At 42.3% G+C, this 10,184-nt stretch overlaps 2 protein-coding genes across 2 annotated transcripts; both read right to left on the bottom strand.

Moving 5' to 3' along the window:
- Window positions 1–31: 31 nt before the first annotated feature.
- On the bottom strand, window positions 32–1,946 carry LOC129717411 (transcription factor grauzone-like). Its single transcript, XM_055667296.1, has 2 exons — window positions 808–1,946; window positions 32–745 (listed from the first exon to the last, which is right to left on the bottom strand). The coding sequence occupies exons 1-2, from the start codon at window positions 1,794–1,796 to the stop codon at window positions 202–204; spliced, it is 1,533 nt and encodes a 510-aa protein (XP_055523271.1). The 5' UTR covers window positions 1,797–1,946; the 3' UTR covers window positions 32–201.
- LOC129717416 (transcription factor grauzone-like) lies at window positions 1,890–3,735 on the bottom strand. The gene is made up of 3 exons (XM_055667303.1): window positions 2,958–3,735; window positions 2,615–2,906; window positions 1,890–2,557 (listed from the first exon to the last, which is right to left on the bottom strand). Exons 1-3 carry the CDS (start codon window positions 3,634–3,636, stop codon window positions 2,020–2,022), a joined length of 1,509 nt encoding a protein of 502 aa, XP_055523278.1. The 5' UTR covers window positions 3,637–3,735; the 3' UTR covers window positions 1,890–2,019.
- Window positions 3,736–10,184: the final 6,449 nt, after the last annotated feature.

Genomic DNA, 10,184 nt, shown 5'->3' with positions numbered 1-10,184 from the left:
CGTACTATTTTCGTTCATTTTTAGAAGTATCTCAAATGTGGTTCAACACACGTTTCTTGTTCTCAATAAAAAAAGCTATTTTAACCGAAACAGGTTACAGTAATTAGCTTTTGGGAACTGTTCACTCTTGTCCGATTGCCGAGAAAACAATTTTTTCGCCTGATTTCATTTATTGATTTATCCAAACTGCCCGCGACCAGCTCACCGCTCACTAGTTGCCAAACCGTGCCGTTCAGCCAGCTGTGCGTTCCTCAGCTGGAGCCACTCTTGCGGGTGCATCTTCTTCCGGTGCGAGAACATGTTGGCGCTAGAGTTGAACGTCCGTTCGCAAAAAGAGCACGAGTACAGGGCCGCCCCGGTATGCGAAGCCATGTGCTCTCGCAAAGTAATCGGTCGCTTGAACGCTTTTCCACACTCCTGACAAAAGAGACTGGACGTGCCATGGCGGAGCCGTTTATGGCTCGCCAGGGCTTTCTTGTTGGGAGAAACGTGCCCGCACAGATCACACGTCACTGGCGGCTGCCGGTGGCGCCGCTTGTGATCGTTCAAATGAATTCGGCTACGAAACCACAGCTGGCAGACGTCGCACTGGACTCTTAAATTGGCCGGATTTTCATGTTCCGTCTTGTGTCGCAAGAACTCTGCCTCCGAGTAAAATCCTTTCGCACACACGTCGCAGATAAAGTCCGTAGGACGGGTGTGCCGAATTTTGATGTGCTGTTTGAGAAGCGCCTCCGATGGAAATCTGTAATACAATCGAAAAATAAACTTCAACCCTACAATTTAGGCAGTAAAAGCTCGACTCACGATTTTTCACACTCCGGACATTTAGCGGTTTCGTTATCGAGATTTTCGTGATGTTTCAAATGAACGGCCAGATGGGTTGGCTTAGCGAATCGCTTCGGGCAACGGTCGCAGCGATAGATTTTAATTTCGTCCGGCAAGTGCATCAGCTGCTTGTGCCTTCGAACTCCGTGGGTGTTGATGAAACTCTTCGAGCAGATATCACACTTGAACATATCCTTCTTCCCTAGTGTCTGAACATGATCCAGGAGGTTATTCTTCCGGTAGTATCGCCTTCCACAGCAAACGATGAACGCTTTACTGTCGAGGTGGGTATTCTTAACATGTCGTTGGAAGCCGGTGAATGTGGGACTAATAACAGCACACAACTCGCAGGTATACTGAACGTGCGATTTAATGATTTCATCCTCTTCCGCCAGCTGCTTCGCAGTTTTAACTTGATAGGAGATTGCTTTACGTTCCTTCCTCACGTCAGGTCTTCGGGTTGGTTTGCGTTTAACAACTTTTAGCTCCTTCGGAGCAATTCTTTCTGAACATGTATCCGATTCTGGTTCGCTTTTTGTGTGAGCAGCTTGCTCCACACTTTCCTCGGACGGACACTCAGATTTTAGATCATCATCGTGGCAGATTTGTAGTTCGGTAGGTATCACAGGGGTACTCGACAAATTTTCCTCTTCATCGTCTTGTTCCTGTTTGACAGCTTCTACCACCGATTCCACCGCTAGTGGTGTGAGGAGTTCGTGATTACGCCTAACATCCAAATAGAATCGATGGAAAAGCTTCAACTGATCCCAACACGATCGACATACGATATGCTCCTCCCGGAAATCTTCGCGTCGAAACCAAAAGTGCACCGTTAGAAGCTCAAGTACGGCAAAGGCGTCGTCACGGGTTTCACTAATAATTGGCAACGATTTCTCCGATAACCGAAGACAGGTAAAACACTTTGTTGGTTTAAAAACCGGTGGAGAATCAACATTTCGGAGCTCCATTTGACCGGCGCTGGGTAAATGAGAAAAAAATTGTTTGTTTTGTTTACTATACGACTGTGTCAAACCAAGCACTAGAATAATGAAACAGAAAAGTTAACACTAGCTCCATCTATCTCGTAGTAGATTTTTTTTTCTGCATTTGGATCATTTTTTCCAATAAAATCGTATTTGATGAATTTCGGTATTTTTCAATAAAAACAGATTTCAAAAGTATTTCGGAACTCTATTCCACGGATGCAATCACGCCCTGCTGGGCGTTCTTCAGGGCCAACCATTCCCGGGGGTGCATCTTTTTCCGGTGCGTGAACATGTTGGCGTTCGAGTTGAACGTTCGCTCGCAGAAGCTACACGAGTACAGTGCCTCACCGGTGTGCGAGGCCATATGCTCTCGCAAGGTCAATGCTTTACGGAACTCCTTACCACACTCTTGGCAGATATGCTGACCGGCATCCCGATGTCGGTGACGTTTGTGACCCGACAGTGCTGCCTTGTTCGGTGATACGTGACCACACAGATCGCAGGTGGCCGGACCTTGCTGGTGCCGGATGTAGTGCTTCCGCCAGCTGATTTGATTCTTCAACCATTGCTGGCAGATGTCACACTGTACGCGCAGCTCCGCCGGGCTCAGTTCGTGCGATTGCTTGTGGCGCAGGAATTCCGTTTTGGAATAGAATCCTTTCGCGCAAACATCGCAGATGAAGTCGGTGGGACGCGTGTGGCGAATCTTGACGTGCGTTTTCAGCAGAGCTTCCGTTGGAAATCTGAAAAAATATTCCTTTAGTTGTCATAATTATCAGATCTTTTAAAAAGAAACGTACACCTTCTCACAAACATGACACTTGGCAGTAGCATTATCCAGAGTCTCATGCCCCCTGAGGTGTGCCTGAAGTTGCTTCTCTCTGGCGAATCGTTTAGGGCAACGTTCGCAACGGTAGACTCTCAGCTCATCCGGCAGATGCATCTCCTGTTTGTGTCTTCGAATGCCCAGATTGCTGATGAAACTCTTGAAGCAAATATCGCACTTGAATCGATTGGGGTTTTCCAACTGCTGAACGTGCTCCAGCAGACGCACCTTTTTGAAGTACCGCTTACCACAGCATACGATGAAGCCTAAACTTAAACTAAATTAATCTTCGACAAACAGAAAATCACGTCCCTTACCTGTAGGCCCATGCTTTTCCGAAGCATGCTTCAAGTACTGGGTGAAAGTCGAACAATTGATTCCGCATATCTCGCAGAGATACTGCACATGGGTCTTGATAATCTCGTCCTCCTTCGCTAGTTGTTCCGCACTTTTGACCTGATAATTCGTGGCTTTGGGTTTCTTAGGAGTGTCACTACTGTTCCTTTTAGTATATTTTCGTTTCGGTTTCGCGCTTAGTTTCAGCTCTTCTTGCTCGGTAGAATCTTCCGACTCTAGCGTGCGTTCTGATTTCAAGTCATTTTCATCTTCGGATTGGCATTCCTGCTTGAACTGGTTGGCCGCAAGCGAAACATCCACTTCAACCCCGACCAAATCTTGTGTGTTGACGCTGACACCGGATTTCTCTACGGGTTCTTGCTTAATTCCGACAAACTGCAGCTGATCGTAGTTACGCTGCACTTCTTGGTAGAAGCAATCGAAATCGCTCAACTGCTTCCAACAATGCCGGCAAATTTTGTGATCTTGGCGAAAGTCTGCGCGTTGGAACCAGAAGTATTTTATCAGTAAATCTGCGATGTTGGCACCCATAGCGGTATTGTTTAGTATGCACAACTGATCCTGTGATAGCCGGAAACAGGTAAAACAAGCACTGGATTCACTTTCGGGTGGATTTTCTCGATCTGAAAATTGATCCATTTTGTGCGGAACTGATAACACGATTTGGGCTTGTAAATAAAAATAATAAACAGGGGGACTTCTTTTTCTTGTTCTTCTTTGTTGAAATCATCGTGAACAAACCGTGGTCGAGTGACCGTGGTTGTGCGGCCCTGTGGTATTTTTTAACGGTAGGTAATAAGTACAATAAGAATTTAGTACCACCATATACGCTTTAAGCCCTCTTTAAGCCCTATTTATTTCAGAGTTCCAAGCGAAGTGAAAATCTCATACAAAATGTTCATTTTTTCACACTCGTGAAAAATACAACCTGCAAAAATTTCTCTTCGCTTGGAACTGTAAACAAATTCGATCCAGCGAAATCGAAGGTTGTGGATCTTATCTTTTTCACTGGGGTTTACTTTCTCCACGCATGCAAACGGTAGTGAAAAAATCAGCAGCAAGCGAAAACTTGCGTACGTTTATATTCTGTCAGTTGCAGCCAATTTTCACTTCGCTGGGAGTGTAAACTCGTGAATTTCGCTTCCCTTAAACTGTAAACTGCAGGCTGGTGAAATACCTGCGTGTTCCACAAACGGGTTTTCACGACAGACTTTGCAAGCTTTACGCTTTTTCACTTGTCAAATTTTTCACTTCGCTTGGAACTGTAAACTATGCTTTAGAGTTCAAAGCGAAGTGAAAATCTCATACAAAATGTTCATATTTTCACGTTCGTGAAAAATGCAACCTACAAAAATTTCACTTCGCTTGGAACTGTAAACAAATTCGATTCAGCGAAATCGAAGGTTGTGGATCTCATCTTTTCAATTGGGTTTTACTTTTGACGTAGAGCTACGTTTTTCTTTAGCCTACCACATAGGGATGTAAATAGGAAAGCTATTATTGCCCCTTGCATGACTATTTGAACTTCTGTGATAATGGTGCTTATTACGGGAGTCACTTCGCGGTGAAATATATTTCACTTTCACGCTCACTTCACTTTTTGAGACCTATTCCCGATTCCACCTCAAGTGAGGTGAAAAAAATCACCTCCGTGAAGTGAGATTGACAGTGAAGTTATTACTGGTTGTTACCCTACACACTAATAAAATAGCTAACTGTGGAGGGCAGCTAGCTACTCTTCGGGTTGCGTATTTTAATTTGCCCGGCAGACCCTTACAGGGCGGCGTGTACCTCTATCGGATTTCGGACTTTTGCTAGAACACTAAAGAAAAAAACAAACAAAGTAAACAAAACAAAACTTATCGCGTTTATTCCTGATTTTCCCTTAGCTGTCGTTGGTGGCGATTTCCGGAATGGTCGTCTAGGGCGGCTTTCCAGCTGCTTCTGCAGCTCCCGGACTCCCAGCTGCTGCGACAATCCTCGGCGGGTGGTGTTCTTTTGCTCCTTGGCATTTAGCCGGGGGTAGCCAATAGCGCAGCTCACCCTATCCGGCGAGCAAAACACCTGTAGCACTCGCACTCACGGGCCAGCGGAACAATCTTCGCTTCACAGGACACAAATCAAACAAACAAAACTGTAAAAAAACAGTAAAACGCGCACTGAAAAAACAATAACAACACGCGACGTGTATGTCCTACCGTGGTCGAGGCTAAACTCATCATCCCGCGATGGCTGCCGACCACAACATACCCGCCGAGACTGCATTCAGCTCCACTTTTTCGCAGCTAGAGGAAAATACCGGCCTATCTATCCCTAACAATTATTCCACAAACATGACAACAAAAGTATCGAACCTAACTAACGCGACAATATCGTTCACAAACGAAAAAACGAACAAATTTAAACGAAAATAAACAAACTTATGTGAACGATATTCAGCGCAAGTGGTGACAGTTGTCATGTTGGGTAATAAATGAGGGTAATGTTTACTCATACACTCTCCCGCGGTAATACCCAAAATTAGGTCAATTTTAACTCGATGCTGAAATTGCAACCGCGCAGGTTACAAAGTGAAATAGAGAATAGGTTAAGTGAAATGAGCGAGTTTCCCAGCTCAAAAATTTCAAGTCTCGGAAAGTCGATTGAGCTGAAATTTTGTATGAAAACATTTTTCGACAAGAGGAAACTTTTGAGCCCTACCACTAAACGAAATTCGAAGGTAAATTTTTCCCTTGCGTTCCACCGGCCGCAGCTCAAAAATTTGTAAGTCCCAGAAAGTCGATTTTTTTCAAGTAAAAAAAAAAAAGATTAGCCACATACATAAGACATACGTAAAACTGGCGTTTTTTTCTGGTACACGTTGCCCCATAGTACTCCGTACCTCGCCCTGTCAAACTGCTCGATAAATAATGAACAAAATGAATTTTCTTTTTCTCGGCCTTAACTAGCCCCAAAGAAAATCCCATAAGGAACTGTCGAATAGTTATTTACAAAATCAATGCAGCATTTTTCGAGTAGGAACGAGACAAATGCAGGGCTGTGCAGGTACACTGCCTTCAAAAACAACTCAAACAAAGGTTTTTTTTACAGAGGTTGGTACTTTCGAGTAGTTCATTTTGTACCAACTTTTTTGGAAGATTTCTTCCTGAGTGTTACGTATGTCCAATAACTGTGGATTAGCCTTGTTACTGGAAAGTAAATCCCATATATATTATCACTAGATTATGAGTGTCATATGAGTGAAGTGGAAACGGAAAAAGCGACGTTTCGCGTGGAATTATTTCACGACCATTTTGAACGGTGAAATGAATTCACGAAGATAGGGAAGTTTAAAAATCGATTGATTTGTTATCTAGTGATAATATATATGGGATTTACTTTTCAGTAACAAGGCTAATCTTTTTTTTTTCCTTGAAAAAAATCGACTTTCTGGGACTTTTAAAATTTTTGAGCTGCGGCCGGTGGAACGCAAGGGAAAAATTTATCTTTGAATTTCGTTTAGTGGTAGAACTCAAAAGTTTCCTCTTGTCGAAAAATGTCATCATACAAAATTTCAGCTCAATCGACTTTCCGGGACTTGAAATTTTTGAGCTGGGAAACTCGCTCATTTCACTTGTCCTATTCTCTATTTCACTTCACTGTCAATCTCACTTCACGGAGGAGATTTTTGTCACCTCACTTGAGGTTGAATCGGGAATAGGTCTCAAAAAGTGAAGTGAGCATGAAAGTGAAATATATTTCACCGTGAAGTGACTCCCGTAATAAGCACCTACGAATCAATCGATTTTTAAACTTCCCTATCTTCGTGAAATCAATTCGCCGTTCAAAATGGTCGTGAAATAATTCCACGCGAAACGACGCTTTTTCTGTTTCCACTTCACTTATATGACACTCATAATAATCCAGATTTCACGGCAGATTTCACCTTGCGACGTTTTTCTCACTTACGTGAGTCCCGTAATAGACTTCATTCACTTCACTCTGATTTCACCGTGAAGTGACTCCCGTAATAAGCACCAATCATTCATTGCCCAACTTCTTATCTCGCTCTATCAAATTGACACCTGAGTAGCGCAGTGGCAGTTTTTTTGGGTTCATTGTTTGTTTAGTTTTTCATTTGCAACATTAAGTATATATTTTTGAGCAGCTTTAGTTGAAAATTAGGTTGAATATCAGAACAAAACTAATGTCTAATTCGTTTTTACGGCAGGACTATCCCGTCCCGGACTACGCTTTGCAGCTGAAAAAAAAAACACTTTCCGAGCAGTTGCAATGGTGTGCGTAATACCGGTAATACCAGAGGTAACTGTTACTTTTGTTTTGGTCATTATCGCCATTGTCTTTTATCGCATTTGTGCTACTGTACGAAAAATTTGCCAATTTACTGAAAATTGACGAAATAACAAATAAAATAAATAAAATTCAACCTGATGTTTGACACGCGAAGAACAATAATCAAAGCAAACCGATTTTGACACATTTTTTTTTGATTTTGACACATACGTGAGAATGTGTTGGTGTCTTCAAAACTGCACTCTGTTTCTTGCGCGGACTGTCCGGGACAGAAAAAGGGTAGTCCGGGATAGTCCGGAAAATGTAAAAAAAAAACAGTGATAGGACAAAGTGTAGTCCGCGGGATAGCGAAAACGACATAAGTGTTGCATGATTGATTGGGTATTACTGAGTATCGATACTTTCTCAATTGTCATCGTATCGATACCAGACCTCACGGTTTCAAGTATATACTTTATTAATATATATAGGTATCAAGCACTGACCATTGCTGGAGTGATTTTTCATTAATTTACCAAGGTAGCAGTCATGATAGAGATTTTTTGTCTATACAATAAAATATTTCTGTCAAGCGTTTCGATAACGCTAGTATTGATACCCATCACCCAAACTGCGAAATCGTGTGCGAGATTCGACTGTGATAATCGCAAGGGAATGGTATGGTAGCCTTCAAGCGTTACGAACATCTATTTCTGTACCACAAAACTCCTTTTTCTGCTGTCACAGTTTGCTTCACTTTGCTTTGGGACACAATTAATGTACTAAATATCACTTAGAATATCACATACCATGTGAAAACCTTAAGAAATTGCTCAAAACTGTCTGATCTGCTATTATTAATTGCAGTCAACATTTAGCCGGTTTGCCCGAATCTACATGAGATAAGGGTAAACTGCCCATTTTTCGGGTGCCAGTTCCAGTGATGTTGGTAACGCGTCAAATGTATGGTAGCTGACAGCGATGCCATTCCCGTGGATAATCGTGTATTTCGGGGTAGTCCAATTTGGCGTAAAAGTCGCAATACATTAACAATGTTTTTCTTACGTAAGATAATCAATTCACCCCCTCCCTCCCTTATAAGATAGCGTAAAAAAATTGCACACCCCCCCTCCGCCCCTATTTGCTTACGTAATTATTGAACGGCCCCTAATCGATAACCATGAAACGTGCCTAACAACTGGTTCGGAGTATATTGACGACTGTAGGGATTATCGTTAAACCATATGAAATATTATCCGTTTATGGTTATTGATTATGCGGGATGTCATCGCTTGGGATTCAAATTTAGAAGCAACTTAAGCATAAAATCACAGAACGGAAGGTCATCTGTGATTCGAAAACTGCTGAGTGCTCAGTGAATTTTGCAGCGCTCCCTTGTGGAGGAAAGAACGCATTTTACACGGAAAATAAATGGAATTTATACTTCTTTTATTGAAATCTGTCATACACACTGGTATAAATCTGCCATGCGAAAACACTACAGGTGCACTCTTGTAATGCGGTTATGCGTTTATTCTATATTATTACTTTTGAATTCTCTCAAGTTTTCCAGCAATAATGGTTATCACAAGCATTTGGAAGATGTTTCATACTACAATTTTGACGTATGAGTACGAATAATATGATCGATCTGGAAATTTGCAAATTTTTGCTACTGAAAGGTACGGGGATGAAAGGAATATTTAAATTGCGTCCGTCACAAAAGTGATTAGGATTCGAATGCTTATAGAATCTGCGATCTCGAACCGTCCCAGATGGTCTCGAGGTACGATGCTAGCCTACTAAGCGTTCGCGTCTCGGCTCGGAAGAGACTGTTAGAGAAGAGCGAATTTCCTTATTTTACTGTGTGCGGGTAAAACTGCCGAGAAATAATAAACGTCATCGCCATTTAAGATGCAATTAAGAAAGAGATGCCAGATAATTGTTTACGAACTTAGCACGTGCGGCGGTGGGTTGAAGCTGACAAATTTTACAGTGCGCTTCGGGCAGCACGGAAGGTCAAATTTCGGTCAAAATCGAGCGAATAAAGAAGGGTTTTGACAGCAGTTAGTGCACTTCCAGGTCAAAACGAGGTGCGTCAGACTGACACTGTCAGTAGAATCGTAGTGCTAGCCCCGCAATTGTCCTGTACACTCAAACAGTTGGATGCGAAGTCGGTGTATAACAGAATGTCGAGTTCCGATTTAGAATGTAGTAGCAAGGCTTTGCTTTGCTTTAGTATCTACGATTTACATAGTATCGCTGAATCAGAAAGATTGCATATCCTATTTGCTAAATCCTTTGTACTACCATTGAAAAGAAGATATTGGTTACATCTACATAATGTGAAAGTTATTCTAAGACTTTTTTCAATTTAATATAAAAGTGTTCTAAATTAGTTTCGCCTCGACGTATATTGATTTTGTGGAATAGAACTCTGTGTGAAGAAGACCTGCTTTTTCGTGTGCATTTTTCGAAATAAGACCAGTAAAACAGGAGGTGTGAAACGACCCGGGGACATTTCATTTGCACTCCTGCTCGACATGTCGACGGGCTTTGGTAAAATGTATAACTGTGTTATTTAGGCCGAAGAGCAAGACTTCACATAGGGGTGTGCGAAACGGCTCTTTCGCAAAAGCGGCTCTGAACCGCTCACTTACCGTTCCGAACAGACTCATATCAACGGCTCATGGTTCACAATGATTCACGAGCGTTGACAGTTCGTATTTTCTCGGTAAACTTCGGGTTCGCGCGAATCCATCAGTTCTGGTGCGCTCAAAAAACCATGGCTCTTTTTCGTGAGCCGTTCATTCCATCGCTCTTTTCTAAGAACCGGTTCATTCACATATTCAAATAAAATCATGATTTTTAAAAATTTTCTATCGTTATCCTCCGGTTATAAAATTCCGATTTAA

Source organism: Wyeomyia smithii, chromosome 1, assembly GCF_029784165.1.
Source record: "Wyeomyia smithii strain HCP4-BCI-WySm-NY-G18 chromosome 1, ASM2978416v1, whole genome shotgun sequence".
In the NCBI taxonomy this organism is placed as follows: Eukaryota; Metazoa; Arthropoda; class Insecta; order Diptera; family Culicidae; genus Wyeomyia; species Wyeomyia smithii.
This window is presented reverse-complemented; position numbering and strand designations above follow the sequence as displayed.

Excerpts from the sequence above, each read along its gene's own strand:
- LOC129717416 (XM_055667303.1), bottom strand. The coding sequence starts at position 3,636 with ATGGATCAATTTTCAGATCGAGAAAATCCACCCGAAAGTGAATCCAGT. Across the intron at positions 2,907-2,957 it reads GGAAAAGCATGGGCCTACAG|GCTTCATCGTATGCTGTGGT; the intron begins GTAAGGGACGTG and ends GTTTAAGTTTAG. Across the intron at positions 2,558-2,614 it reads TGTCATGTTTGTGAGAAGGT|ATTTCCAACGGAAGCTCTGC; the intron begins GTACGTTTCTTT and ends ATATTTTTTCAG.
- LOC129717411 (XM_055667296.1), bottom strand. The coding sequence starts at position 1,796 with ATGGAGCTCCGAAATGTTGATTCTCCACCGGTTTTTAAACCAACAAAG. Across the intron at positions 746-807 it reads TGTCCGGAGTGTGAAAAATC|ATTTCCATCGGAGGCGCTTC; the intron begins GTGAGTCGAGCT and ends ATTGTATTACAG.